The 27,665-nt window shown below is 49.3% G+C and overlaps 2 protein-coding genes across 7 annotated transcripts in view; one reads left to right on the top strand and one right to left on the bottom strand.

Moving 5' to 3' along the window:
* Positions 1-1,608: 1,608 nt before the first annotated feature.
* GID8 (GID complex subunit 8 homolog) lies at positions 1,609-11,004 on the bottom strand. 2 transcript variants are annotated; one of them, XM_046678275.1, is made up of 5 exons: positions 10,865-11,004; positions 7,976-8,105; positions 6,730-6,926; positions 6,031-6,228; positions 1,609-5,218 (listed from the first exon to the last, which is right to left on the bottom strand). In XM_046678275.1, the coding sequence occupies exons 2-5, from the start codon at positions 8,091-8,093 to the stop codon at positions 5,045-5,047; spliced, it is 687 nt and encodes a 228-aa protein (XP_046534231.1). In that variant the 5' UTR covers positions 8,094-8,105; positions 10,865-11,004; the 3' UTR covers positions 1,609-5,044. The 2 variants fall into 2 exon arrangements, with proteins under 2 accessions (XP_046534231.1, XP_046534232.1); XM_046678276.1 differs by lacking the exon at positions 10,865-11,004 and adding an exon at positions 10,521-10,758.
* A 164-nt stretch (positions 11,005-11,168) lies between these two features.
* Positions 11,169-27,665, top strand: part of DIDO1 (death inducer-obliterator 1) — a 57,627-nt gene continuing 41,130 nt past the window's right edge. For 2 of the 5 annotated variants that reach the window (XM_046678273.1, XM_046678269.1), the window contains exon 1: positions 18,509-20,533. The gene's annotated coding sequence lies outside the window, so the exon portion shown is untranslated. Of the gene's footprint in view, positions 11,340-18,507; positions 20,534-27,665 lie in introns of those variants that run through there. The other 3 variants (XM_046678270.1, XM_046678272.1, XM_046678274.1) reach the window with 3 other exon arrangements.

Raw genomic sequence — 27,665 nt, 5'->3', positions numbered from 1 at the left:
TTGTGTGAGCAGAGCCTGCAGATGTGTCTACAGACGAGAAGTCACAGGCAGGCAGAGAACGTGTCAACTGGCAGCAGCTCCATCACTTCCCTCCGGTTACTAAGCTCAAACATCCCACCCCAAAACACACAGAGCACCTAGGAATCCGGGCAGACATGCGCAGTACAGCCAACAGCAGCATCCCCCATGTCTTCCTCCCCCAAGCTCTCAGTGCGAGTCAGACTATCACCACACAGTGTCACAGCCTGACCACACAGTACCCAGAGCCAGACAGGAGGGTAAAAATGCAGCCACTCGGAAGGGCCCACGTGGACAAATTCCACGCCCCTCCAGCTATTCCTTCACTGACTGTTTTGGATAGAGCTGGGTACAAATGAGTCTGACAGACCGTCTTCTGCACTGTGGTCAGACCGGACCTGTGAACCTGGCCTTCCAGCTGGGAGACCTCCACACACTGCAAACAACTCCAAGTCCCACATCCTTAACTCCACACCCTCTGCAGTGAGGAACTCACCTACCCTGCTGACACAGGGATGTTGTGAACCACGAACCCAGACTACCCCTCCCTGCCCCACCAAGGCCCTCGCCTCACTGGGGCTGGGGCTTGGCCTGGCTTCCAGGGAGCTGTGGCCAGCCTCCTGCAATGATAAATAGCTCAAGACACCACACCTCCAGGGTCACCCATCGCAGAAGAGTCTGCCAGGCTAGTTACACCAAAGGCCCGCCCAAACCCTGTGTCCACACGTAAGCAAATTCACCACGAGGAAGGGAAAAGGACTTCAATGGCATCTCAGAGTTATGGGAGGACATCCAAGACAGGTAGGTGCCACGTCCTGACACTGGGGTGCCTGCTGAACACCTCAGACTCTCATGAGTGCAACCCAAGTGCTCCCAGCACCGTGTCCCCAGCCCTCTGTGAGGGTGCATCATCAAGAGCCACCACATCCCTCCTGCAAGGTGGGGAGCGTGGGCATGAAGAATGGCATAAGGTGTCATTGCCATGTGGGGACAGTGATGGGAGAGGCTCCTTTTCCTGTTCTCTGACTTCTACACTCCACAGTACCACTGCCCTGGACTCCACTAGAAGGTACCGTCTGTGTCAAGTGCCCCACAACCGCCTTTCACACGTGAAGGCGCTCGTGGCCCTGAGAGTGGGACCCACGCCCAGACGGACACGGAACAAGCGCCACAGTGAGAAGGAACCTGGGGCTCACTGGAGCAGTCCCTCTACCTCAAATGTTTGGGAACTTTCATAAGCAAAAGGAAATTACTTAGGATATTCCAATTCAGCTTAAAATCATGTGGTGGGTAGCCCAAATAGTTCTATTTCCTTCACAAAAATGAAAGCTAAGTGTCACAACTCTAGAGGACAAACAGCAGGTTTCAAAGCAAAGGCACAGACATGAACAGACACACACCAACCAGACAAGACAAGGGGCTGGTGAGAGTGGGGACAAGGCAACAGCAAAGCCCAGAGTAATGAGACCAGTGTCCTTCTCCCATTCTCAGTCCCACAGGCCAACTTCCAATAAAAAGGCGTTACATTCAATTCCTTGTTCTTATTAGGCTATCTTTACGGAAGAAAAGAAGGAGCTTTTAGATGACCACTGAGACAAAAATGTGAGAACTTTTACTGTGAAATTAAGAACAAGCAGCAAAGGCAACCTATTCTGCATTCTTCAAGATGCTGGTGGGGGCAGCACATATCGGCCCACAACAATAAAGCGGGGTTACAGAATCAGAGGCGTACAAAAGGACTACAGCAGGGATGGTCCCATACAGGATTTCACAGGACTGACGCTGACAATACAATTTACTATAAATCCAAAAAAGCAGTACATGTTTCTGAAACAAAAACATACCCGTTGTAAAAAATGACACGCGTGGTGTCAGAGTATAACACGTCGAAAAGCCGGACTTACACAGGTTGATGAGGACATGCAGCAGGTGGCCGCGCCACATGACGCCCTACTATGTCCCACTCGATGTCTTCGGTCAGCAGAAAAGCAGACCATTGCATTCACCTGATGCTTTTAATCTAGTCTTCTGTTCACAAGACTTGACGACAACAACTCGGAGGGGAGTCCTGCTCCATTATCCCGAAGACGTCGCTGTCTTTAACAGAAAATGTGCACAATTCTTTCTGACACCCCTGGTTCTGCCACTCCCCAAAACTAATATTGTACAGAAAGAGGAAAATAAAGACATCACATCGCCTTAGAAAAACCATCCTCAACGTGTTTTCTCCTCACATCTTCAGAGCGCGTCTTGACTGGATGGAACGAAGGGCCTCGGTGTCCCCGGGGCCTCATTCACGGGGTCTTCAGTCACGTGCTGGGGAGACTCTCATCTCAAACACCAGTCCAAAAAACATCTGCCTTTTCTAGAACCTGGAAACCTTAATTCAAATGGCAAAAATATAGTTCTCATTTGCTTTGCAATAGTCCCAAGGCTTTGGAAAGATTCCAAACCAGGGGTTATTCCTCACATGACTTCATGATATCAGGAACATAGAGTACCAGAATATTCTCAGATTTTATTTATTTCAAGGCACTTTCCACAAAAAAGCATAAAAAGCAGAAGTAACTACCTCTGTAAAACATTACATTTTAATAAACATGATAGTAAAATCCAAATGAGACGAAGCTGAAAAATCAAATTATACTTAATGCTCATTATCTTGAAATGGCTTAATTTAGTTTGCTTGCTGAAAAAGCAGAAACTGCAAAAAGGTGGCAAACAGGCAAAGTCTGTAAAGCCGCTCCTTTCGGAGGAGATTTCTAGTCCACTAAGAGATCCCAGGAAAAGTAACTAAACCTCTTAAACCAAAGTAAAGAAAACAAGGATAACAGCTGAACCCTTCAAGTACCACCACCAAGGAGCTCACGCTGGTCTTCAGCACTAGCTTAGGAAGCTACTCAACGGCTGAACTGGGACAGAAACACCAACACTGAGTCTTACAGCCACTTCCTGACATTTCACGCGCGTGACAAAGCCCACCCAGGTCCAGGAGTCTGTGGATAACTCCTGAGAACAGGACTTCCCATTACTACACACCTCACACCTGCTAATCTGGAGAATACGTCCAACTGATTATATATTAATTAGGCAGGTAAACGGTCTTATATACACTCATCATAAAAGAGAAATAGGAACATGCTGAATTATCTGGTGCTTTTCAAAAAACGTACAGCTTTATCTCTACCTCTCTTCTAAGATTTTTCTTCCAGCTTCTGCTATATTTAACTACTAATTACCTGAATATTAAAACTCTCTTTCCCTCTAAATTATTTTTATCCTCAAAGCTCAGAGGAAATGATCCTAAAGAAAGTTTACACCTGAAGACGACTATGGAGACAGAGTTGACACACATCACTTCTGGGGTGAGGGGCACGCCCTCACCCTCCCCAAATGAACCAGGCAGCACAAGGGGACAGTCTGGAGCCCAAAGTGGTCTGCAGGGGCCGCAGGAGTTCTAACATGCTTCCGTGACTGAAGGACAGCCGCCACCTGGCAAAGGCAAATGCTGCCCACAGCTCCTGCCCTCAAAACAGCAGCACCCTCAGACCCCTCAGCGCAGGCAGAGAAGAGCTGTATCGCAGACACTGCGTGACGGAGCTTCAGGGTGCGCAGGGCCTGGACAAAGATGGCCCCAGCAATCAGAGGCAGGCCACCTGACCAACCCGAGTACCTGCAAGCTGCCTAACCTTGCTTGTCAAGGAAAGAAACTCCTCCAAATTCAGCTGCTAGTGGTCCTTCTCTCCACCAAGCCCTGGGTACCAGAACACCCTGTGCCAGTACAAGGAATCCACTGAGGGGGAACTTAGTCCCAGCCATTCCAGCAGCTGGCAGCCCACACCCAACGAAGTGCATGAGCTGTCAGAGGCAAGAGGAGCTCTGTGCTCTTGGTCACCGTCACTGCCACCTCCACAAGACTCGGCCTGAGGGATCAGTGGTTCTGTTATGCTCCACAAAACTGACTCCTAGCACCAATGCTCAGTGACACTCTGCAATGAATCCAAACACACGTGTTTCCACTCCAAGTTACATGGCACTCGCATCTCACTGGCTGCACTGGTTGCCACTTTCAAGCTCCCCACTGGGCACTCCCAGCCAAGGACTCCACCACACCAAGGCACACAGCCGTCAGCATTGGCACTCCCTCCCTCTGAGAAGTCCACTCCCAGCACACAGAGCAGGGGACTGGTCCTCCAGCTGCAGGCACCAGATGATGTCACTACCATCACCATGGGGAAGTCAGCCGCCAAAACAAAAGGTTTGTTTGAGATGACTAAAACTTTTTGGAGGCCGTTTTGGTCATTCTTGAAATCAAAGAGAAACCTTTATTTTCAACAAAACTGCCTAGAAGAGATGGTTCATTGATCCTCTAGGAAAGTTTCTCACCACATACAGCACCAAGATATATATTTAAAAAATTAGAAAACACACCACCCACCCCTCACACACACATCTCCCCAAAAGCCACACAACCCAGACCAAAAGGGAAAACAAATCAAACTCAACACCATCACACGGAAGAAGTGTTTGAATTAGGATTTACAAATTTATATAGTCTTTTCTATGAAAAAGCAAAAACCAAGGGGGAAGGAGAAACTTCCGCACGAGGCCTGAGGAGACTCAGGAGAAGTGAGAAATGCGCCATTGCCCACGTGCCCGCAGAGAGCAAAGCAGCCACCAGTGCTTCTCGTGTGCTCGGTGGAGTCCCAGTGTAGCCGGCAGTCCCCAGCAACAGCTCTCGAGGCAAAGGAACCCTTCAGCAGCCGACACACCGAGTGCCAGAGCGACAGCGCCAGCCGCCACCACCTCCAGGTTGCACCACAGGCGGATGCGGATCAGACTGCCAGAGACAGTGTCTTTCACTGCGAGTCTTCCCGGGCTTCAAAGGGCCATTTTTCCCTTCAAAAAAGATGCCGGGTCAAAAAAAAGTAAAAGGGGGAAAGAGTTCTCTACTGCAGTAAAAATGTTTCAGTCGCAGATGGGCCAACCAGTGTGCTGGGTGGGGCGTGGTACCGCTGCACAAGCCCTACTTAGGCTCCTCAATGGCGCCCTTGCTGAGGTCTGTCATTTTGGGATATTTCACTTTCTTCTGGTCCAGCTCATTCTGAGCCCAAAGGAGTAGTTTCAGTAATTTTGCCAGCTTGGGTGTTGACTCACGATTTTCGTAATCTAGGACAGCTTGGTTAACTTCACTCCACACCTAGAAAATAAATACATCCAATAAAAACAACCACACATGCAGAGCACCAGCAAGAGTCTGTGATAATATCATTTACACCTCTCGAAAACCATTTTTACATGAGAAGCTTACATCAGAAGGTTGTGATTTATTTAAACAAACAAGAAGCCCAGAACCATGCAGGACCCTGGAGGAGCTGAAACATATACTCCTTGCCCAGAGGGGGTTCATGTCTGGTCGGCAACACCACATCTGGCCTGGATAGCAGTTAAATGCCATAAGCCAGGCTCCAGGGGACAGGGAGAGGGGAAAGACCAGGGTGGGAGTGACAGGAGATCCATCCCAGCGAGCCTCAAGAGGACACCTGGTGTGGGCCTCGGGGCTACACTCCTTCAAGCACAGAGGAGAGCGGGGAGACAGGGAGCTGTGTCTGGGAGTGACGAGCCATCACGTGGGCTGGAATACAGAAGCAGCAGTGAGGAGAGCAAGGAGCAAGTCTAAGAAGCAAATATGGGAATTTAAATAAAAAACACTCAGGACACCTATCTCTAAAAGTCTCCAAATAAACAGGAAAGAGGTTAAGACAAATGAGAAAAATTGGCAAACAGGCTCGAATATGTGACAATAAAGTCACAACACTCTGCTGTTCCTCGTTTAACACAATGAACGATTAAAAACTAGGGCAGAATTGATGCTATCATACCACACATGCCCAGAAATGATCTGTCTCTCATTCTACACCATAAATTCACACACACTGTATTTTTCTGAAAATCCCATTCTCCATATCCATTAAAGGTGAGAAGGAAGACTTTCCTTTCACCAATCTTTACCTTTTGCCTCTGCATCATATTGAGGAGATCTCCAAAGGGTGACTCTTCAGGGTTATCGAAGGCCAGCAGGGCCAGTGTGCGCTCCATCTCCGTCAGGCACTCTCTGCTCTCTTCGCCTTGCTCTGCCAACTGGGTCTGAGCGAACTCCAGCGCTGCCTCTGTCTCGCGCTGGCGGATGAGCTCGATCAGGTGCTGTTGCTAGTCGTCGGCAAAGGCAGACAGGTTTACACACCACACACCCCGTCGTATGGCATTTCTTTCTAGTCAGAAGGACATCTTAAAGGACAGTTTCCTAGCATCTCTGAGTTATTAAATTTGTTGTTCTTGTTTCGCTGAGGAAGAGTTGCCCTAAGCTAACATCTGTACCAATCCTCCTCCACTTTATATGTGGAATGCCACCACAGCATGGCTGACAAGTGGTCTAGGTCTGTGCCCAGGATCTGAACCCGCCAACCCGGGCCACCGAAGCAGAGTGTGCCAAACTTAACCATTACATCACAGGGCCGGCCCCTAAATTGGCATTTTTAAAGCAAGAAACAGCTTCTGAAATATATGACAATAGCTACGTCAAACCCCTTCCCCATGTAAATTAAAACAATAGTCTATTGATGCAGATTAGCCTCATTACTTCTGAATCATTGCAAATAACCTTAATTTAACGAGTGTCCACAAACCAGACGCCTCTCAACAGAAACTCACTTGCAGGTGGAAGTACAGATACCGGTTTGTGTCCAGGAGCTCTGGATGGAGGCTGTTGATCAACGCAATAGCCTCCTGAATCTGGCCTTTCAGGATCATCTCACGGATTTTGATTCGCTCATCAAGTGTTTCTAGATCCACACTAGGTTCGATCCCGGATTCCATTCGAAACTTCTCTGCTGCTTCCTTAAAGCCCTCTGAAAATGAAAACCATCTTCATTGCTTGGAAAATCATTCCTGTTAAACCTTTTTATCTCTAGAAAGCCTGTTCACCTTGAGTAAATCCCCTCCGATGTGACCCACTCCTTCTTAGGGATTTGGTATCAACAGCTTTGTGATGAACTAGTCACGCCTGTGAGATACAGAAAAGGAGAAAACCATGCTCATTTCGCTCTACTCCACTCAAACAAACTCTAATCCACCAGCCAAAGGTGAGAAAGAATGCCAGGAAGCCCAAAGTGTTGGTGTGGGCTCCTTGAAGAAGGCTGCAATTCCACGTATGATGCAGAGAAGCTGCAGAGCTGGTCCAGGTGAGGCAAGGCACACTGGCTACGCTGTCACAGCCGGCAGTGACCTGGCCACTCCCACTTCTCAGTGAGTCTACAGTTCTCTTCAACATCAAAGCAGCCTGTGTCCCTCTCTCTCTCTACACACACACACACACACACACACACACACACACACACAGAGCTACAGGCTGGTATTTCTTCATCACCTTTCAAAAAAGGTCTTCACAGAGACTAATGTGGGGGGCCCAGTGCTGGGAACTGGTAGGAAGGAGACTTCCACCCTTTGGAAACATCTGGGTTTTCCTTCCAGGTACAGAACTGCCCCTTCCTCTCCCATGTCAAGGAGGACTGAGGGTCAGCTATAGAGCACGTTTCTTTCCTTCCTAGGCTTCTGCCCTTCCCCGTTTCCTCTTTTCAGTTGGGCACACCTTCTAGAAACAGTCCAGTATAATCTATCAGACTGGCCAAAAGCCCATTACTTGGGCTTTAAATGTACTTCAGAACATTCTTAATTATCTTGATTAACTGTAAAAACGTCAAAGGCCAAGAAAGAGGTTTTTGCCTTAGGTCTCAGAGACCTGGGAGAATCTTATCTTCAGAAGAGAATATCTTCAACATGATAATTTACAAGTTTATTAAGTTAGCACCGTGTTTGTATAATGCCTAAACACAACATATCTTTACCACGGAACTTCAGTACTAAAGTTCTGATTGTGTGTACAAAAGGGGAGAATTACCTGTGACCAGGTAGTTCATGATGAGACGGTTCATGTCTGCTCGCTGGACATGTAAGTTATTGAGTTTCTCCATCCACTCATCTTTCGTGATTTCATCGGGTTTTTCTGCATAACTCATTCTGATTTATTTCTACAGGAAAAAAAAATTTTAAGAAATTGGTAAAGAATTCTATGACAACTGTGCTCATTTCAGAAATAAACACAGTGATGTAGTAAGAAGTAAAAGGAAGAGAGTGGGAAGATAATTTAAATCTGCAAAACAGCAATTGCAATGGGCCTGAGACCCAAACGCAGGTTTCAGGAACAGAAAGAAGGCTGGGGTATTTAGAACTTAGGATGAATGCAGGTAAGAGCCAAGGGTCTTAGAACTAAGAGGTCAAGAGGTCAGCTGGGGTCAGAGTGAGTAAGGCCTCACAGGCTGCAGGAGGAGTGCAGACAGAGACTCCTCTCAGCACAAAGGGCACCTGTGAAAAGTATAAGCTAAAGAACTACATGCTCGACTTATGTGCTCAAAAGAAGCCCACAATCGCATACCCACCACACTGACAAAAATTTCCAAGTGTTAACAGAGACGTGGGGTTCTCTTGAACTCTTTACACTGCTGTCAGAACAGACTGGTGGTACAAAAACATTTGGCATTCCTCGTAAAGCTGAAAACGTGTGCTCCTCACAGCCTAGCAATTCTACTCCTGCTAGATTGAGACCCTCGAAAACTCACCATGCATCAAACACAGACAAGCCTGTTTAAAGAAACTGCTCAAAACAGCAAACTATGGAAGCCACCCACCCAGATGTTCATTTAAACAGCAGCATGGACAAACGAACTGTGGTTCACAGAACCAAAATCCCAAGCCCGAAATCCTTGGGCAGACATGTTTCAGAATTCAGAATTTTGCAGATTGTACAAATACTATATGGCACAGTTTACCACACAGTATATGACATCCTCACTGGGGTCTGGGACAGCACCTCATAAACAAGTATTTCTTCAGTGAAATGTATGTGTATTCATATTGAGTGGAACACAGGCTATTAAACAGCCTTCACGAGGTCAGGTTTTGTCATCACATACCTTTCATTTTCAGAGCTATTTGGATTTTGGCATTGCTGAGAAGGCATTGTGACCGTGTATTCACATAACAGAATTCACTACAGCGCTTAAAATAAAGGAACACAAGCACATGGATGACCCTTAAAAATGAGCTGGATCAATCAAGCAAGTTGCAGCAGAGGCCCAAGCGTGGCAGACAGTTTAGTAAAGAACAAAAACAAGACAACTACATAACGTGTACTTTGGCAATAAATACACACGTAGCAGAACTGTCTTGTATTAAGTAAGGGCATGAAACACGAAACTAAGGAGGTGGTTACCGTGGGAGGACAGGCAGATAGGTAGGTGCCCACCCTGGGAGCACCTGCTGGGCTCTTGAGACGAGTGGTGAGCCCACCACTGTCCACTTCATTTTAATCCTTCGTAACTGATATGTATATTATGGGTACTACTATACGTAGCTAAGCACATGCTAAACTACTTCAATAAACAAATAAATAAAAGATGGCAAATGTGGGGTAGTGAGAGCTGAGCAGGAAGACAGATAAGGAGCCAGCCAAACAAGAGAGGGCAGCGGCAGAAGAGCTGGAGACACAGCAGATCGACATTCTGTGGACATGAGCCAATGGGCCTTGCTGCTGGACTGAACATGGAGGGATAAAAGAGCGGGAAGACCCGAGGACAATCGACCAGAGGCTTCAAGCTTGAGGTCTAGGAGGGTGGGGCCACAAATGAGAGGGAAGGACCGGGAGAGAAACAGGTTTGAGGAGCAAGGCAAGTCTGAGCTATGAGACACGCAGGTGGAGAAGTCAAGCAGGCACCTGGATTACAGGTCGGGAGCTCAGAGCTGGAAACATTAATTAGGAAAACATCTGCCAAAAAATGATACCAGAAGCCAAGAGTTGGGCAAAGATCACCAAGGGAGATAGTGTGGGTAGGGAGGCAAAGGGGCACAAAACAAAGTCCTCAGGTGCTTGGAGGACGCGGCAACGTACAGATCAGCCCAGGGGGGAGGCGCAGCAGAAGAAAACTGGCCGGGCAGGCAAAACCAAGAGACGCTGTCCCGCACACAAATACCCATCTCCTGCTACGGCCAACTGCACGACTCACTCAGGCCCTCTTCTGATGTCTAGACAACAATTCAACATAACCGAGGACAAAGAAGGCACCCTCTGTCCGCTTCCACTGGGTAACCAGCAGTCACCCAGGCACCACTCCCTGGCGGGGAGAGCGACTTTTGAAAGCAACCACTTTGGAGGACTGGCCTTTCTGTTTCTTGTAAGAAGAACTCAGCTGTTAAATATTCAACGTTTGATTCAAATCAAAATCCCAATTCTGAAGACGTGCAAGCAGCCATGCACGTCCCGGGCAGCCCAGTTCCTGCTCTGAAGCGGTCCTGCGATAAAATCGTTCTCCTCGCAGAGACACATGTGCGACATCTCCAGGAACTACCGCCTTCTGACCGGCGGCCCTTGTGAACGCCGGAGCCCTCACCGGAACGCGCTCCAGGAACACGCCGAGCTAAGCTGCCCGCTCCACCGCGCCCGCCCCACCGCGGCCGAGAAGGACAGTCTGACTTGCAGGTCCGGAGGGCGCCGCCTCCCCCGAGAACTCGCCCGGTTCTGACACCTGCGGCGACCCGCAAACCGTAAGGCCCGAACGCGGGCCGGCGGCCTCGGACGGAAGCACCGGCGGCGCGGGGACCCGAGCCCGGCCCCTCCCGCGTCTCCTCGCCGGCCCCCGCCCCGGTCTCCTCCCGCCCCGGGCTCCTCCCCCGTCCGCCGCGCTCCCGCGGAGACGCCCGGCCCGGCCCCCTCGGCCCGCCGCGGCCATCTTACCGTGCAGATCCCGCCGCCCGCGCTTCGCGGTCCCCACGGCAGCTCGGGCGACCAGGCGGGCGGGGAGGGCGGCGGCGGCGCCGGGGAGGGGGAGGCGGAGGCGGGGGCCGCGGCGGAGGCGGGGGCGGGGGCGGGGAACCGGAGGCCAGACGCACCGGCGGCCGCCCCCCTCAGCCACTTCTCGCGAGATCGCGATCCGGTAGCCAATCAAGTGCTCCCGCGAGGGGGCGGGGCGCAGCAGTTTCCCGGAAGCGGGGGACCCCAGCTTCCGCCCTTGCGCAGAACTCCCCTCGCGGCGCCCTCGCTCTACGGGTTGGCGCGAGAGTCAAAAGGCGTCGGCCGCCTTTGGGCAAGATGGCCGCCGTTGAAGCGTTGTGTGGGGGAACTTCGCGCCGGGATGGCGACATCTAGACTGAGTCGGAGGCGAACGTCCCAGCGTCCCTTCCGTCGTTTGTGTGAGCCCGGAGGGCATGGGGTGAGGGCGGGAGACAGTCGCCGGTGTTTCGTGTCGCCCCGAGGCGGAGTGCCCCCGAACGGGCGCCCGCCTTCGCACAGGCCCGGGAGGAGCCGCCCGAGCGCGGCCGACGGGAGCGCTCCATTCCGTCTGCTGAGGCGGGTCCGGGGATTGCCCGGCCGTGGCGGGGAGCGCTTGCTCGCCCGCTGCCAGATGAATCAACAAACGGGCCGCCCTCTGGGAGCCTCCGCCCGGGGCCAGGCGCTCCCTCCCCCCGGGGCCCGGCCCGCCCTCCGCCGCGCTCAGGTTGGGCAGGGGCTGCAGGCGTGTGCGACAGGGCCCCGGGGTGCCGCGGCCGCTGCCCGGCGACCGGAGGGTCTCCCTGTGCCGCAGCCGGGTCTTGGGGGACGCGGAGACGCAGAAATACACGTTCGCGCGTTTGCTTATTGTTGGTCGTCTGCTCAGGAAGAAAGCAGACCGGCTCAGAGGAGGGTCTCGTCTTCCTATTGCCGGAGAGTAATGTTAAAGGACGTTAGAGCGCTTCGGGAAGGAAATTGAAGTGGCAGCCTCTTATTTCATCCGAGGAAATCCGACGTCTTCCCCATTTAGAAGTCAGGAGTTAGATGGTTTCATGTGATTGCTCAAAAGTGAACTGAATAACGCGAAAGTGTTCTCAGACTTCTCCCGGAAACCAAGTCCAATTTGGCAGATAGCTTTAAGAGCGATGACTAGTTATGGACATTTTCCATTAGTGGAACGAGCTAAATCTGCAGATCCAAAGCTTTGATACAAATCTAGTATTTAAAACGCAGGTGCAGCACGTGTCCATGATTACGTTCTTTGCAACTGCTTGACCCTATAAACAAATTTAAATGTCACCTTAATAGTGTGCGATAGGTTGCGGATTTTAAAAATTCTTTTCAATGGTACACAAGCAAAAAGCATGCATGGCAGTGTCCTAAGGAAATACAATATTCCTGTCCACAGAGGCTTCAGCCGCCCCTTCTCGGTGGGTCATAGGTTAACAGCCCCTACCCTCAGCAGCCAGCCAGTTACCAAGTCCTGCAGATTCTACCTCCTTGGTTAGGTCTAAAGACTGGCTGCTTTTTATTGTGCCAGCCTCTCCCTCAGAACATTGAGGCTGTCTTCTCTGTTCCTTGGATTGCCCTCCCAGAGGTCCTGCCAGCTCCTTTCTGAAACCCTCGGAGCAGGCAGGGTGATCTCTCCTTGTCCCCCTCACACCCTTCCTGGACTGTGCAGCTGCCTGTGCAAAGTGAGCACAGTTAAAAACAGCACGCTCCTGCCCTTTCCCTCTCTGCTCCAGCATCCCGACCTGTTTGAACTTCTCCCCACTCAACCAGGTTCTCTCACCTCTGGGCTCTCACATAAAACACTTGGCTAGGCTGACTTCTCAGAGTGGGAACCTTCCCTAATCAAAGTTGGATGTGCTGCTTCTCTTTTGTGCTCATGTGCTGTTCTGAATTATCCCTTTGTAACATTTGGCACACTGATCTGTATCACTGATGCCTGTAGGATGTCATGCTTCACAAACGTGAGCTTGACAGGAACTGAAGCATCTAGTACGTGGTAGGAGTTCACAGAGATTTGTTGAGAAGGTGAAGGAATAAGTGAGTGAGTGATGATGGAGACCTTCACTGGAAGCAGCCTCTGGAAATGGACCAAGGGAGACCTTCACTGAGGAGGGAAGACTGGCAGTCCCTGGTGACTGACAGTTTGTAGAGGTACGGGAGGGAAGAAGTCAAGAGTGACGCTTAGATGTGGATCCTGGTTGATGAGGTCAATGGTGGTGGTGCCAACTGAGAAAGAACCATCATGATGAGGAGTGAGATGGAAGGGAAGGGAAGATGATGAGTTCACTGTGGACCTTGTTTAGTTTGAGGTGCCTGTGGGACACTTTAAAGCTCAAGAGAAGGATGAGGGTTTTGTGTGTGAGGGCTGATAAACGTATTCAGAGAAACTCCATAGAGAGGAGGAGTGGATGAATCCAGGAGGACAGCAACATGTAGGCATTAGCGAAAGAAGTTGTCCATTGAGGCAACAGAGAAGAAACACCCGGAGAGGTTTGACAAGGACCAGGGCCTCAGCAGGCTCTCCCGAAGCTGTGGGGCATAGTTTCTAGATGTGATTAGCAGCGTCAGATGCAGCAGGGTGGGCAAGTACGGCATTCAGCAACAACTGTCCGACAGTTCCTGGTGACAGAGTAAGTTCACTGACAAGGTGGGGTGGCAGTTAGACTGCGGTGAGTTGAGAGGTGAATGGGGGTTAGGTGAAGTCAGCTCATGTGTTTACCACTTTCAGAAGTGATTCAGGCTGTGCGGCAGATGTGCAGAGAAGTGAGCAGGTGGAACTGATCACGTTAAACACTGAAGCAGCAGGATTTGGTGGCTGAGGGGGAGGGAGGCAGGCCTGTCAAGGAGAATCTCCAGGCTTCTGGCTTGTGCATTTAAGTTATGGGCTGGGACCATCGCTGAATAGAGACACCAAGAAAGGGCCTGGGTTAGTGAGGAGGCTCAGAAGTCATGAGCTCATTTTGCATGCTTTAGGTTTTGAGGTGCACTTGAGGCATCAAGTGGAGATGTTAGGGGAACAGGTGAGTAGATGCATCCAGATCAAGGTAAAGGCAAGCACAGCCAGGTGTGCTTGAGGTCCCCTGTGGAGAGTGTATGGAGTGAAGATGGAGGCGAGCCTGGCCGGAGCCCTGAAGACACCAGCCTGCAGCGAGGAGGCTGAGGGTGTGGGAGCAGGAAGGAGGTGGGTGGGTTCTAGGCCACTTTGGCCACCATCTGTAGCATTGACCAGGCTGACTAAGATTTCAGCCCAGTGGGATCATTAACTGGCTGCACTTCCTGGTAGGAAAGAGGGGCACCTTTGTGGGGGGGACAGCCAGGGGTCCAGTGTGTTCTCCAGGCTCAGGTGGAGAGTTTTGTTTTGACAAATTAGCAGTTCTTTAAAGACAGGAGTTAACGGTTTATTTCTTAAAAGAACATTAAAGAGTTCTTAAAAAGGGAAAAGTATTTTGAGAATAAAATACACGGTGCTTCCTTTACTCAAATCCTAGACTGTTCCACAACTAGGATATCAGCCATGTTTTAGAGAACCACAGTACTTCGGTGGGTATTTTTGTCTTACTCTAAAAACCCAAAAGCATAAAATCAAACCCCTGCATACTGGAGCCCCTGCTTTCAAAGAGATTTGGCAAAAACAAACCTGATTGTTCTGGATAATGAATAAACGAATTGGTTGTTGCTGCTCAGAATCATTGCCACAAGCAGGCAGTAAACACCAGGGAGTCAGTTTCCACAGGCTTAGCTGTTCAGTGTTCTAAGTTTCTTCATGGAGATGTTGAAAGGAGTAAGGAAGAATTTTATTACGATGTAGTTGCTGCACATACTCAGATGCCATGCGTCTTACTTGGACTAAGACCCCCGTGGAGCATGTCATGGGGTTGTTTGATATGGTCACCCTCCCTCTCCATCTCTTTCTACATCATACACTAAATCAGAAAGCCTGGCTATGTCAGACGTTTCTTTGGATGGGTAAAAGTAAGAGTAATGTTTTTATTGATCCTTTTCTTTTTAACCTTTAACTCCTGCTGAGGTTGTACCATAAACTGTGTCCAGCATCAAGCTCCTTGAAACAAATGAGTGGTGTGGGGGCTGCCAGCAGGAGGGCACGGGCAGACCGCTGGAGTGGCATTGTTTAATTTGCCCATTTGCAGACTGTTTGTGGACCATTCCTATTGAATTTGACTTTGCCCGTCAGACCTGACTGGTCAAGAGTTTGATATACACATCAGTTTGGGATTGGACCTTTCTTTCTTTTTATAAATTTAAACAAAAATTTATATAGATATACACATGTATATCCATATAAAAACACATATATAATAGATATGTGTATAGTTGTATCTATGTATGCTTTAAGGATTTTTTTTGTATGAGACCCGCTGTTAGGATCAGAAGTCTAACTGGAAGTTAGAAGCATTGAATGAAGATGAGACATTTTTTCTGTCCGTGTTCACATTTTCCTTTTTTAAAACACACTTGCAAAATTTTTGTTTTTTGCTTTTTTGACTTTAAAGTCCTCTTACATTTACTCTTTAAAAGCTTACTTTCTATTGGAGTGAGAGGAACTTTTGTACGTCTGACAGGCTCCTAAGATTTTTCATTTCTCTGCACAACCATAACAGAGAACATTCTTGGCCTCTCACCTTCTGTTGACAGATTTGGGGGAGATCTTGTTTTTCCTTGGATTTCTAAATTTTAGAAGCAGTTTGTTCAATCTGGAACTCAAACATATTCTGGTATCAGAAGGGTAATTTATGGGTATTGATTTTGTTGAAATTCAGAATAAAATCTTTTGGGTGTCCTTTTGAAAACCCTAAAGCTCAGCTTCTGTTATTCTTGTTGGTATTTCCTTCAAATACACTCTTTCTCACTTTCACCATTTTGTTTTTGTGAGCCAAGCAAGAGCAGGAATTTATACAGTATTTCTATTCTGGACAAATCCAGAAAGCCACTGTTAGACCTGACTTTTAAACAATCTTTTTCACTTTTTAAGTATTTTCATTTGCGGAAAAAAAATAATCTCTTAAAATGTAGCCTGTACGATTGTAGCTGCACCCTCCCTCTGAAGCCCGACACGCCAGCGGCCTGGTGCCCTGCCCCTGCCCTGGAACTTGGTTTAGGTTGACCATCCTCTCACCTTGGGGAGGTTCTGCAGCTTTCTTTTCATGCTCCCCCGTGGCTTTAGGAATTCAAGGAAGGTCTGTGGGCTTGGTTTCCCTTTTCTCTGTTACATACTTAGCAGCACGATTAGCCTAGAAGGCTAAAGGGCCCATTTAGGCACAATTGCTTTACTCTTAAATTGCTTTTCTGTCAAGATCTGTGAAAGGCATTGATTTTTTCTGGCTTCTTTATTTGGTGTATTCCTTTAGAGACTGTTAAGAGATGAAACCAACCAGAAAGGAAATATGATTTTTATGCCTTATACTTATTAAAATATTAATTTCTTTGAAGTTGACTTTATTTCCTTTCCTCAGTCAACTCACAGGGAAACTTAGACTCTCAGAGTAACAGGAACTGTCCTAGAAGGTAGGAGTAACAAGCACTGTTCTATTTGAATGTGTTCGCTCTAGTTTAGGTAACAAAGCTAGGGCTTTATTATAGAGGGAGAGAGAAAAATACTCGGACTTAATTTTTTCTAAGGATCTCTGGAAAAGGGTAGAAGACCCGAGAACACATCTAGATTCAGTGCCCTGTCTCCTCTGCACTTCTTTGTACCTAGTGTTAGATCATTGTCGTGAGGCCACAGCCACCTTGTCTGGAGCCACTTCCACAGGCTGAAGGGACCCAAGAGCCGTGGCTTGTTGCTTTTCTAATTAAGATAGTCATAGCGGTGGTTTATGGCATTCTTGTTCAAATGATGGGACACCATCCCAATGCCAGCTACAGACGTTTAGTGTAGAAAGATTACGTGGCACAGCATTAGTGGGCGCGATTCCCTCCTCCCACGTTATTCCCTTTCCTAGTCTTTCACCTTTGTTGATTCTTTTCCCTAAAAGACAGATTGGTATGATTCTCATTTGCTACTTTGAATGTTTAGCTCTATCACATTGCGCAGATGACTTTCTGTAAGTCTTCAGGATTGGACACAAAGTTTAACCCCTAATCCTAACTTTTTCCTCACCTTGTGTTTTGTCTCCTGGCCCTGTTCCATGCTGCCAGCCCCCTTGACTTACCTCCACCCTCGCCACCACAGCACTCTGCTTCTGAGACAGTTGGTCCCTTCAGAGCAGCATCTAGCCGAACTCTTGTAGTCAGTGAAGCGGGCTTTTCTGATGGTGACGCACAAATGCAGGATCTGCGCCTCTGCTAGACAAACCTGCTGTTTGCCCTACAGGAGAGCCAAAGGCTAGTGCTGGGTCTTGCTTTGGGAGAGTAGTAGCCAGTTTGATTGTGAGATGACAGGACCGTCCAAGTGAATTTATCTAAAATTAACTGTTAAAGTTAGCTGGCTTTATACAATGTAAAAGTAATGCAAATTCATCAGTTTCTCAAATAAAAAAAGAATACAGTGGTTAAAGCTTTTGTTAGCAATAAAAAAAAAAAAATACTAGATTTGTCTGTTCCTGGGAATCTACATTGTATCCCCGGGGAATGGCAGGGGTGTATTTTGTAATAAACTTTCCGTTCACCTATTTAATTCCACAAATAGTTAAGAGCACAGCCTCTGGGTGCCAGGCACCATGCACCAGGGACCAGAATAGGGTGAGAAGCAAAACAGAGAGAGATGCTGTTGTCACTGAGAGCACCAGGCCCAGCCTTGGGGCAGCCCCCAGAAGACTGGGGAATCTGCAAGTAATGCATAGTTCTCCACAGTGTGCCACATGCTGTCTGTCCAGCAAGCCTGGGGCCTGGGCAAGTGTGAGGTCTGAGCCCTGCAGTCCTTGACCTCTGCATCAAAGGGCACCGGCAGCGGTGGCCATTCTGGAAGAATCCTGCGGGTTTTCTCCAAACTGAGGCCAGGGAGGAGAAGAGCTGCTGACCTTGTCCCTTCCACCACCCCCTGCCCTCACCCCATTTCCCCTCCCCCACCCCGGGGCCACCCCCTCAGCCCGAGCCTCCCCTCTGCCCCAGGTCCATCTGAGTATGATGCAGGGCCACCTGGGACCCAGCCTGGGGTCCAATGGGGGTCACTGCTAGCTGAGGGGCTGCCCCTCACCTGTGACCCTGACCCTCAAGTCACTTCTCAGCGACCCGCCCATGGAGAGGGCCTCGGGCTGCTCTCTGTCTGAATTGCAAGTGAGAGTAACAATAAAAGTACTTGCTGCTGCCTCGCCTGGTTTTAAATTGTCCTTGGAAACAGCTGCCCTGAGGGTGCGCTTTGCCTGTGGTGATTGCATTTGACCCCAAGGAGAGGCGCACTTTACTTTAGGATTTTCATTTGGGATCAGGGTATTCTGCTGAGGACCCTGCTTTTCAACGGGCTTTAATTCAGGGGTGAGAAGAGTGGGCACCAAGAAGCAGTTTTTGTAAAGGATTGCTGAGTTTTCTATAAACTTCCTTGAACTTTCCATGGGGTGGGGGTGGCAGGACCTGGTGTATATAAGTGTTGGTGATGCGCCAATCATATTTTTTTATGGAGACTCTGAAACCTCCTTGAGGCATGGAAGCCTCTTAAGCTTCCTGCCCCCTTCCACCCTCTGAGCCACTCTTGTTGTCAGTCCACAGGACTTTGGGACTTTCGTTTGTGCATTGGGGATATTTAAGGGAAGAATTTGAGACAACCGGAGCCCCTTTCAAAAATTTGTTTCATCCTCTGGGTTTAGCTATTAAAGTACATTTGTTAGAAGGAAATATTCTTTAGCTAGTAGAGTTCAACCAAAAAATACCCAATGTACAATTCCAGAAAGGCCTTTTTCACCAGCGAAGAGCAGCTTCCATCAGGAGTGACAACAGGTGAACTGGAATTACGTGAAGAGGTCGCAGGGGGAGGGCCTGGCTCCTCACCAGGGTGGCAAGTGCCCCTTAGCCCACAAGCCAAAGTCAGAGCCAGCAATCAGAGTCAGGTCCTGCTGGGAGAGATTCGAAGGGGAGGCTCAGTTCCAGGGGCCTGAGTGGTTTCCTTTCCTGTTGCTTTGTGGGAGGCATCCTGAGGATCTTTGAGGACTGTAGTGACAACGAGTGGGGGCTTCCTGCTGTTGCTCTCTGGGTTTCCCCTTTGTCTGCTGGTTTTCCACTCTGAGCTTTCTCATGCTTCCTTCTCCTATTCCATTATCCGCCCACTCCTAAGGGCCTTTCATCCCTCTGAGCCCCCAGCCTGGAACTGCAGCCCAGTGTTAAAATCTCACCTTGCAGAAAGATGTGACTGCTGGTTTTGCTTTCTTTAAAGATCTTCATCTAAAGAGGCGGTGTGGAGTTTCCCGTCCAACTCCCGTTTAGGGAGCCCTTTGTAGGGAGGCCTCAAGTCATCTTCCCCGAGTTACAGTATGTGAGTCCCATTTTACAACTTGCCCAAGATCAAACTGCTTGTTCAAGCTGGTTTCAACTCCATCTGGCGGGTCTGTAAACTTCCCGCTACGCCTACCTGAGGGCAAACCTGAAGCCACATCGAGATGGAAGAGTATAGAGCCCATCCTTGCAAGATTCAATGAAGGTGGTCCTATGGGAACTGCGCCAGCAGAAACAAGCTGTGTTGTATTCCTTTGGAGAAAACTGACAGTCTCTCTCGGAAAGAAACTGGCGGGCCCTGTGATCTTTAGAGATGTTTATCAAAAAGCATGCCTACTCCCAGGCCCCTGGTTCTCGCACAAGGAAGCCTCTCTGCTTCACTGTGCGCAGGGCAGCTTTCCGCTTTTCGCTGGGCCTAAAACAAAGGCCAAGGGGTCCTGCTTCTAAGGAGCTCCGAAGAGGGCTGTGGAGGAAGTAATGGGGGCAAAGGCCCGGCCAAGGCTGCTGCTGGCAGGTCAAATGTCCAGTGTCCACGGTGCCCCGAGGCAAGCAGCTCTTTCCCTCCGAGGTCTGTCTGCTGAGTATCTGGGGAGGCCAGGTGCAGGGTGTCAGTAGTCAGCACTGGCAAGAAACTGCAGGTGGAGGGTTACGCATCTGCCAGCGCCCCTCTCCCTTTTCCGACAGTGACCGGCCTCCCCCCGCAGTCCCGTGGGCAGACGCTCGCTGTGGCCGCGTGTAGGGAGGCTGAGGCGGGTCGCTGCGCTGCTGGGCGCGTGGGTGCAGGTTGAGCGCGGGGGGGAACAGAACGAGTCGGTGGGAAAAGAGCGCTGCGCCCTGCTGCTTGATCCTCGTCCCCGCCCCCTCCGCCACAAGGGGACCCAGGCAACGGTGCACTCCCTGGGGTGGCTGGTCCTCAGGGCCCCACAGCCTGGGATCCCCGCCGCCTCCACCCCCAGCTTTGGCCCTTGGGCTCCGAGAACCGGGCGGCGCACGGGGCGCTTGCGCGCAAGGCGGGGGCGGAGCCTGACCTCCGTTCGCTCGCCACGCGGGGGCGCCGCTCGGGGCGCGGGCGGCCTCTCTAGCACCCGGTGGGTCTCGGTGGCTGTGGCTCCGCTTCCGCTCGGAGCGCGGGCGGCCCCTCTAGCCCCCATGTCTCGATGGCCGGCGCCGACCCCGCCCGCCTGTCCGCTCCGTGGCGCTCGGAGGAAATGGCTGCGAGACCCTAGAGGCCTGCGCCCCGCGGTGAGTGGGGCGCCGGGCGGAGGGGCCGACTGCCGCCGGCCGCATTCGGGGGGTAGGCGGGCGGGCGGGGACAGCTGCGGCGCCCGAGCCTGGCCCGCGCAGAGCCGCAGCGTCCGTGCTGGGCTGCGCTCCCGCCGGGAAGAGAAGATGGCGGCGGCCGCGGGGACAGACGGAGGGCGGGAGGGCAGGCCGGGGATGGGGGCTGCGGGGCGCCACGCCTGGGTGACGGGCGGCTAGGGGCCCGGCGATGGTCTCCATGCGTGGGCGCCGGCCTGGGGCCTGGTCAGCCCGCGAGGGGTGTTTAGTCGGTGGTTTGTTCACAGTGTGATCCGACTCGAAGGGATAATAGCAAATGTTGCCCAATCAGCAGCGTAGGGGGCGGAATAGGCCAAGAGGAGGGAAAATGCGCTTTCCTGGAAGTTCTCAGGCTCGCTGGGTTACACGAAGGAATGATTCTGTTTCAAGTAACTAGCTGGTAGGATTGGATCCTTTTGTTTTCAACCCCAGTTAGTTCCTCAAGACATTCTTGAAGGATCATGAAGTTTCATCCTAGGATCCTATTTTAAACTTTGGGTTCTGTTGCTTTTCGTTTAACTTGATGGTTTTGATTTCTGGCCGACTGCTCTTGTAGAGGGTACGTTACGATAGTTCTGTGATGTTTGGCACTATAGTAAGCAAAGAAGGCTTTCAGAGAATCGGTTTCACTTTCTTAAAGAGTGTATGCCTAGCCGTAAAATACTGATTTCTAGTGTCTTTTTTGTGGGACTTGCCAATTTGATGTATATTGTGTCACATATTACTCTCCCTTTGTCCTGAAAGTGAAAGGGGCAACTTTTGCTTTCCACGGGAGGCGTGCCTCTGGCCGTTCCCTTTCTCTCTTTTCACGCCTTTGACATTCGGCTTCCCCTTTGCTTCCCTGTATTTCTGTGTCTGTTGCTCCCTGGCCAGATTGTGAGACACTGGAGGTTAGGACTAGGTTTTCTGCTTTGAATCTAGCACCTCAGTAAATAAGCTTAGAGTTGGGATCATAGGTAACAACAGGGCACGAGTTAAATTGGAGGTACTCTTTAATTCTTACCTTAGCCATAGATAACAATATCCATATTATTTGCTCACTGATAGAATGAGATTTGAGCCTAATGTATCTGGGTGTTTTGCAGAAGGAAAAGGTGGATTTTAAGATCTTCTCAGTATATTGACATACTCTCAGTGTACTTGTAGATTGGTGCCAGGGGGAAGCTGCCTCCATTTGGCGCCAATAACAGCTCACGGTGGCTACTCCACCAAGGTGGACCCTGTTCTGAGCAGTTCATGAGTGCTAACTTGTTTAATGAGTCGAGTGCTTTTGTACGCATTCGAACCTCCAGGAAGGTGAAGCACGGGGAAGGAACTTGCCTGAAATCGTTGAGCTGGGTTCTAACTGGACTGTCGGGCCACCCCAGACAAATGTCCCATGGTTTCCCCAGAGCTACATAGACCCTAACTGAAATAATGCATCCAAGAAAGGTACTTTAGCTGTGCATTTCAAGGACATAAAATCCGTAACCTTTAGAACAGTTCCTTGATTTATTTGGCAAATATTTATCGCGTCTGTGTGCTGAAAACCCTGGCTGTAGCAGCGACCAGAAAGATGGTCTTTCCAGTCCTGGAGACAAGTGTAGCGGGGGCTTGTGAGGGCATCCCAGCTCTTTCACTGACACCCAGTGTTGCCATCCATGTGCCCTGGAGTCTAGAGCCCTTGTGGCACTTGGGGTTGGTGTATACATACATATGTGTCTGTGGCTAGTCCGCTAGTTTCCCATTTTAAACATGGCATAGACATCTCAGAAGTGTCACCTGGGAGACACAGACCCAGCCCTGTTGGAAACTTTACGCGTAAGGCATTTCTTAAGTGCTGTCTCTACCCTCCTTGCCTGTGTTTTTGAACACTTACTTTAACAGTGAGTTTAGGAATAACGTCTCTCTTTAATTTACTTTTAATTTTCTGCCTAGAGCTGTCCCTTATTAGCATTTGATTAAATTCAGGCTATTGCAAGCAAAGTGAGTTCTGTTCTGACAAGAAAAGGCACAGGGGCCGGCCCCGTGGCCGAGTGGTTAAGTTCGTGCGCTCTGCTTTGGCGGCCCAGGGTTTCGCCGGTTCAGATCCTAGGCTTGGACCTGGCACTGCTTGTCAGGCCATGCTGAGGCGGCGTCCCACATAGCACAACCAGAGGTTCTCACAACTAGAATATACAGCTATGTACTGGAGGACTTTGGGGAGAAGAGGATTGGCTCAGGTGCCAATCTTTAGGAAAAAGAAAACGCACAAATAAAAAGTTATGCAGGGGCAGGCCCGGTGGCACAGTGGTTAAGTTCACACATTCCGCTTCGGCGGCCCGGGGTTCTCCGGTTCAGATCCTGGATGCAGACATGGTACCACTTGACAAGCCATGCTGTGGTAGGCGTCCCACATATAAAGTAGAGGAAGATGGGTAGGGATGTTAGCTCAGGGCCAGTCTTCCTCAGCGAAAAGAGGAGGATTGTCAGCAGTTAGCTCAGGGCTAGTCTTCCTCCAAAAGAAAAAAAGTTGTGCAGTTGCTGCTCCCCTCAGCTCCTTCCTCTCTGCTAGTACCCATGGTTACCGGTTTCTTTCCTGGCAAACAGTGCTGTTCACGGTGTGTATGCGTGTGTGAACATCACAATGGCTTTTTGAGGAAATGCGTCATGGAGGCTTAGAGATGGGCACTCTCAGTGCTTCAGATGGGCTTTGGGGTGAGTTTCTTTTGTGGAGTTTCTTTTGTGGGGGCTTTGGCTCCCATTTTCTTTTGGCAGTGGAGTTTGGTCCTGCTGTTGACACTGTAAGTCTTTCTACGAACGTAGGGGTCTTAGTCACTGAGTGTGTGTTCCTGAGCAGCCCAGGAACTGGTTCTTTTTAGTTCTGTGTTTGTGACATGTTCCAGGTCCTGATTGTTTTATACTTCTATTAACATGGTACGTCGTTTTACCTTTTTTTATGCACTTTTCTCATGGTACCAAGTGACTTCCATTTGGCTCTTGCAAGAGCAAAGATTGGCTGTGTTTACGGGCCAGCTCACTGTTGTCCTCGGGTCCCTGCAGTGATAGGGTGTCCAGTGGAGGCCTGATTTTTCATATGCCTGGTGGACTGAAAGTCCATTAAGAAAGCTTTCCCTAAATGGAGTCTCCCCTTTGCATTTCTTGTTTAAATGATGAGGTCTGTTACAGTGGATATCTAATATTACTCTCTTTATGGCCATTATCACATGGTGTGTGTGAATGCCATTAGAAAGGCTCTATGATTAACACTTAATGGAAACGTACTAATCTACTAATAGAGGAAGAGGAGATCAGAAGCAGTCTGAAGCGAGCTCAGTTGGTCTGAGTGCCCACACTTCCTGGACAGTAGTCTCTTGCTTAGGCCTTATTTTATTTCTTCAGTAGTAATACTGAGGGTAAGTTGTTATCTGAAGCTGAATAGGTAATTGTACATATTTTAATAAGAATTCTTGTAGCAGTGACTTAATCAGTACTTAAATCAGTAGGCAGTGTTTATCTTGTGTGTAATTTGTGAAGCAGATATTTCTCTCTGGGAATCACACTTAGATGCTGTGGTTTTGTTTTCCTATGCTGATACAGATACTTTAAGTGGCATCTAATACACCTTTATAAGAAGGTACATGAGGGGTTTTTTCCCCAGTGTAAAGATAGCTTTACTGTGTTTGGGTTACAAAGTTAAATACATATATAGAAACTTAAAACAATATAAAAAATATAAAGAGGATAGCACAAACCCCAGAAATGGCGCCATCCCGAAGCTGACATTACAGTCTTCACGTGTTCGTGAACATGGGTGTGTGTATGGCAGGATGTGTTCAGGGAATGTAGCCACTGTGCAGGACTGAGTTGTGATCTGCCTCTTCACTCACGTGTGTGGGCCTCTTTCCATGCCAGTGGCCGTGGGGGTCATCATCCTTTAATTTCAGTCTTAAAGAATTCCATTATATGGATGTTTCTTAATTTTTCAAACCAGTCTCCTGAAAATGGACATCAGTTTGTGTTCCTTTGTGGAAAAAAAAGTGCCTGGGAGCCAGCCCTGATGGCCTAGTGGGTAGAAGTTTGGCGCACTCTGCTTTGGTGGCCCAGGTTCAATTCCTGGACTTGGAACCACACCAGTCTTCTCTGGGTTGCCATGCTGTGGTGGTGGCTCACAGAGAAGAACTAGAAGGTCCTACAATTATGTACTGGGGCTTTGCGGAGGGGAAGAGAGAGAAAGATTGGCAGCGGAAGTTAGCACAGGGTGAATCTTTCCCAGGAAAAAAAAATGCATGCCTGGGAGCACTCTTATAAATATGCCCCCCCTTTCCCAGTTATCTCGGCTGGGTCAGAGTGAATGAAGCATGCCCACCTGGTCCATGGAAACAGGGATGTTGCCTGCTCTGTCCCCATGCCCAGCACATAGGGGCTCTTGGTAAATATTTGTCAGACTCTCCTGAGAGGGCCTGTTTCCCCAAATGCTCACTGACATGGGCATTGTCATTTTAATAGATGACTTCCACCATGTATTGCATGCTTGCTGTGTGCAAGCACTGACTGGCACTTGACAAGATGTAGTTTCAGATGTCTTTTAGGAAATTGTGAGGTCACAATTGTCCCCATTTCCCAGGCAGGAAAGTACAGCCCAGAGAGAGGTGCTTTTGCCCAGCATGCCAAGCTGTTTTTGTTTGCAGCTGGGAAGGAAGACAGGGACGTCTGACATGGAGCCTGCATTCTTCCATGGTGCCACCCCTTGAGCCTCCTGACACCCAATCTGCTTATTAGAGGACTCACCCCACTTGTGAATGGTGGGGTGTCACGCTGTAGTCAGTCGGGGAGGGCACTGCTGGCTGCCTTGGTCAGGACAGAGACTCTTGAGCCTGCACAAAGAAGAGTGGTCCCTCCTGAAATGCCCCTGGCCACCCCATGTAGATACAGGGCTAGGTGGATGCAAGCCAGGGACTGTGGGTTGGTTAGATTGTCATTTAAACTGTTTTCCCTTTCACAGCATGTTTTTAGTAGTAAGACATCCTTCCTCTGCACTTCGTCCAACCCATGCAGCAGTGGTACAAGTCTGTCAAGTGACATTGTATACAGCCTGACTGTCACGTCAGCTCTGTATGGATCTGCAAAAATGGATACAGAAACTCCTGTATTAAACTCAGACCTTTTCCACTATCCCTAAAAACAAAACTAGACATTGGTGTCTGCTAATCTCAGGGAAAAAAAGGAAGATTTCAGCTGAAAAACCACAGTTCATTCTTGACTTTTGAGTTTCCGAGGTCCCCAAGCATTTTTGCCTCTTGGCCTGTGACTTGAGATCCTAATACCTTCATAAGATGCAGCTTCACTCAAGAAGCAGACGCCTGTAAGAGAAGGCCTTTGTTTTTTTCTCCTAGCACGTGCTCTTTGAACTTAGGTGGCAGTCACTCTGGGAGTGCTGCAGTCAGTTTCATAGTTGGAAATCAGCGCCTTCTCAGTTGTCATGTGGACCTGTGATTGAGGAAAGGCCAGGGGCGGGGGTGTGGCAGGGGAGGTTGGTCTGGAAGAGTCTAATACTGAAGCGGTACTGCCACTGTCTTTTAGTCTTCCTGACAGGCAAGGTCGTCAGAGTTGCTTTTGGCCCATCAGGAGCAGCCCTTCAAAGTTACCCTAAGTGTAAAGTCTGTGCCCATGTCAGCCGTTCTCAAACTGACCTGTTTACACAGCTAAACTCAAGACCTCTTGACACCTCAAATTACCAGGACCCCAAAGAGCTTTTGTTTATTTATATTATATATATATTGATATTTACCATGTTAGGCTCTAAAAGTGGGATATTTAAGTTTATATTCATTTTTAAATCATAATGATAGACATCTGCATATTAATGTGAATAGTGTTTTATGGAAACTGTTTTCCAAGACAAAGACAACTTAATGAGAAAGGTGGCATTGTTTTACATTTTTGCAAATCTCTTTAATGTCTGGCCTAACTGACAACAGCTGGATTCTCGCACCTGCTTTTGCATTCAAACTGTTGTGATATCACTGTCATTTAGCTCCCAGAAAACTCTGCCACATACTCCTGAGAGAGTGACCAGTGAAAATGACACGTAATGTCTTAGTGTTGTGCAAATAACTTGACCTTGGGGACCTCCTGAAAGAGACCGTGGACCGCACTTTGAGAACCTCTGCTCTAGATAATGATTAGAAATGCTCTTCTTGTAGAGAAATGAGAATTTTAAAAAACAGTTGACTCCAAGTTGTAACACCTGAGAAAATGGATTACTTTTGGGAAGATAGGCAATGTCTTTGAACTGTTGTGATTGGCTCAAATGTGTACCTTTTGGGAAAAACGTGGAATAAGGCTAGTTTGTCATCACAGGTGAGGGTGTTTCAGTGCACACCTTCTTCCTCCAAGTGGACCACCTGAAACCAGAGGCCCAGAGCGTGGCCAGGGTGCCTGCTGAGTGGGAAGGGCCCAAGACTTCTTTTGGCTTTAGGGCACGCAGCCTCTTGTTTCAGATGCCAGAAGAGGAGAGAAACGTTGAGTGGCACTTTGCGTTATCGTAGAATGTCCTTTCACTATACACAGCCTCTCACTGGGTCCTTAAAAGCAACTGTAGCCGTGGTGAAGACGGGAGAGAGTGACCTGTGTTGGGGGCTGTGGAATGATGCAGGCCCCTCATGGCATGACCCCAGGAGACCAAACTAGGATGCAGGGATCTTGCCACAGTGCCTTGTAGGTGCCGGCACAGATGCACTTGGGGCCCAAACAGACGAATTTGGATATCAAAGCAATAGAGTGGCTGGTTGGGGTAGGCAGGAGGGGGTGGTCCTCTGGGAGATCAGCTTCTTAATTAACAGCTACAGGATCTGCAGATTCCAAGGGGAAGGAGCCCCTGAAGTACTCAACAAGGATGACTCAGCACTTTACCTTGTACTGTCCTGGGAAGTGACAGCATCCTCTCTGTTTTTACAGGTCTCCTGTGAGTGTGCGTGAGAGCTCTCTCTCTCTCTCTGTCTTGGTTGGGGAAGGAGAGGGGAGGCTCCTGTCTGGGAACCCATCCCAGTGTTGTCCTTGGGCATTTAGCTGTAGCCAGACTTGTCCCATATGGCAG

This window comes from Equus quagga, chromosome 12, assembly GCF_021613505.1.
Source record: "Equus quagga isolate Etosha38 chromosome 12, UCLA_HA_Equagga_1.0, whole genome shotgun sequence".
In the NCBI taxonomy this organism is placed as follows: Eukaryota; Metazoa; Chordata; class Mammalia; order Perissodactyla; family Equidae; genus Equus; species Equus quagga.
This window is presented reverse-complemented; position numbering and strand designations above follow the sequence as displayed.

Excerpts from the sequence above, each read along its gene's own strand:
- GID8 (XM_046678275.1), bottom strand. The coding sequence starts at position 8,093 with ATGAGTTATGCAGAAAAACCCGATGAAATCACGAAAGATGAGTGGATG. Across the intron at positions 6,229-6,729 it reads ATCTGTACTTCCACCTGCAA|CAACAGCACCTGATCGAGCT; the intron begins GTGAGTTTCTGT and ends GCCGACGACTAG. Across the intron at positions 5,219-6,030 it reads ATATGATGCAGAGGCAAAAG|GTGTGGAGTGAAGTTAACCA; the intron begins GTAAAGATTGGT and ends TTTATTTTCTAG.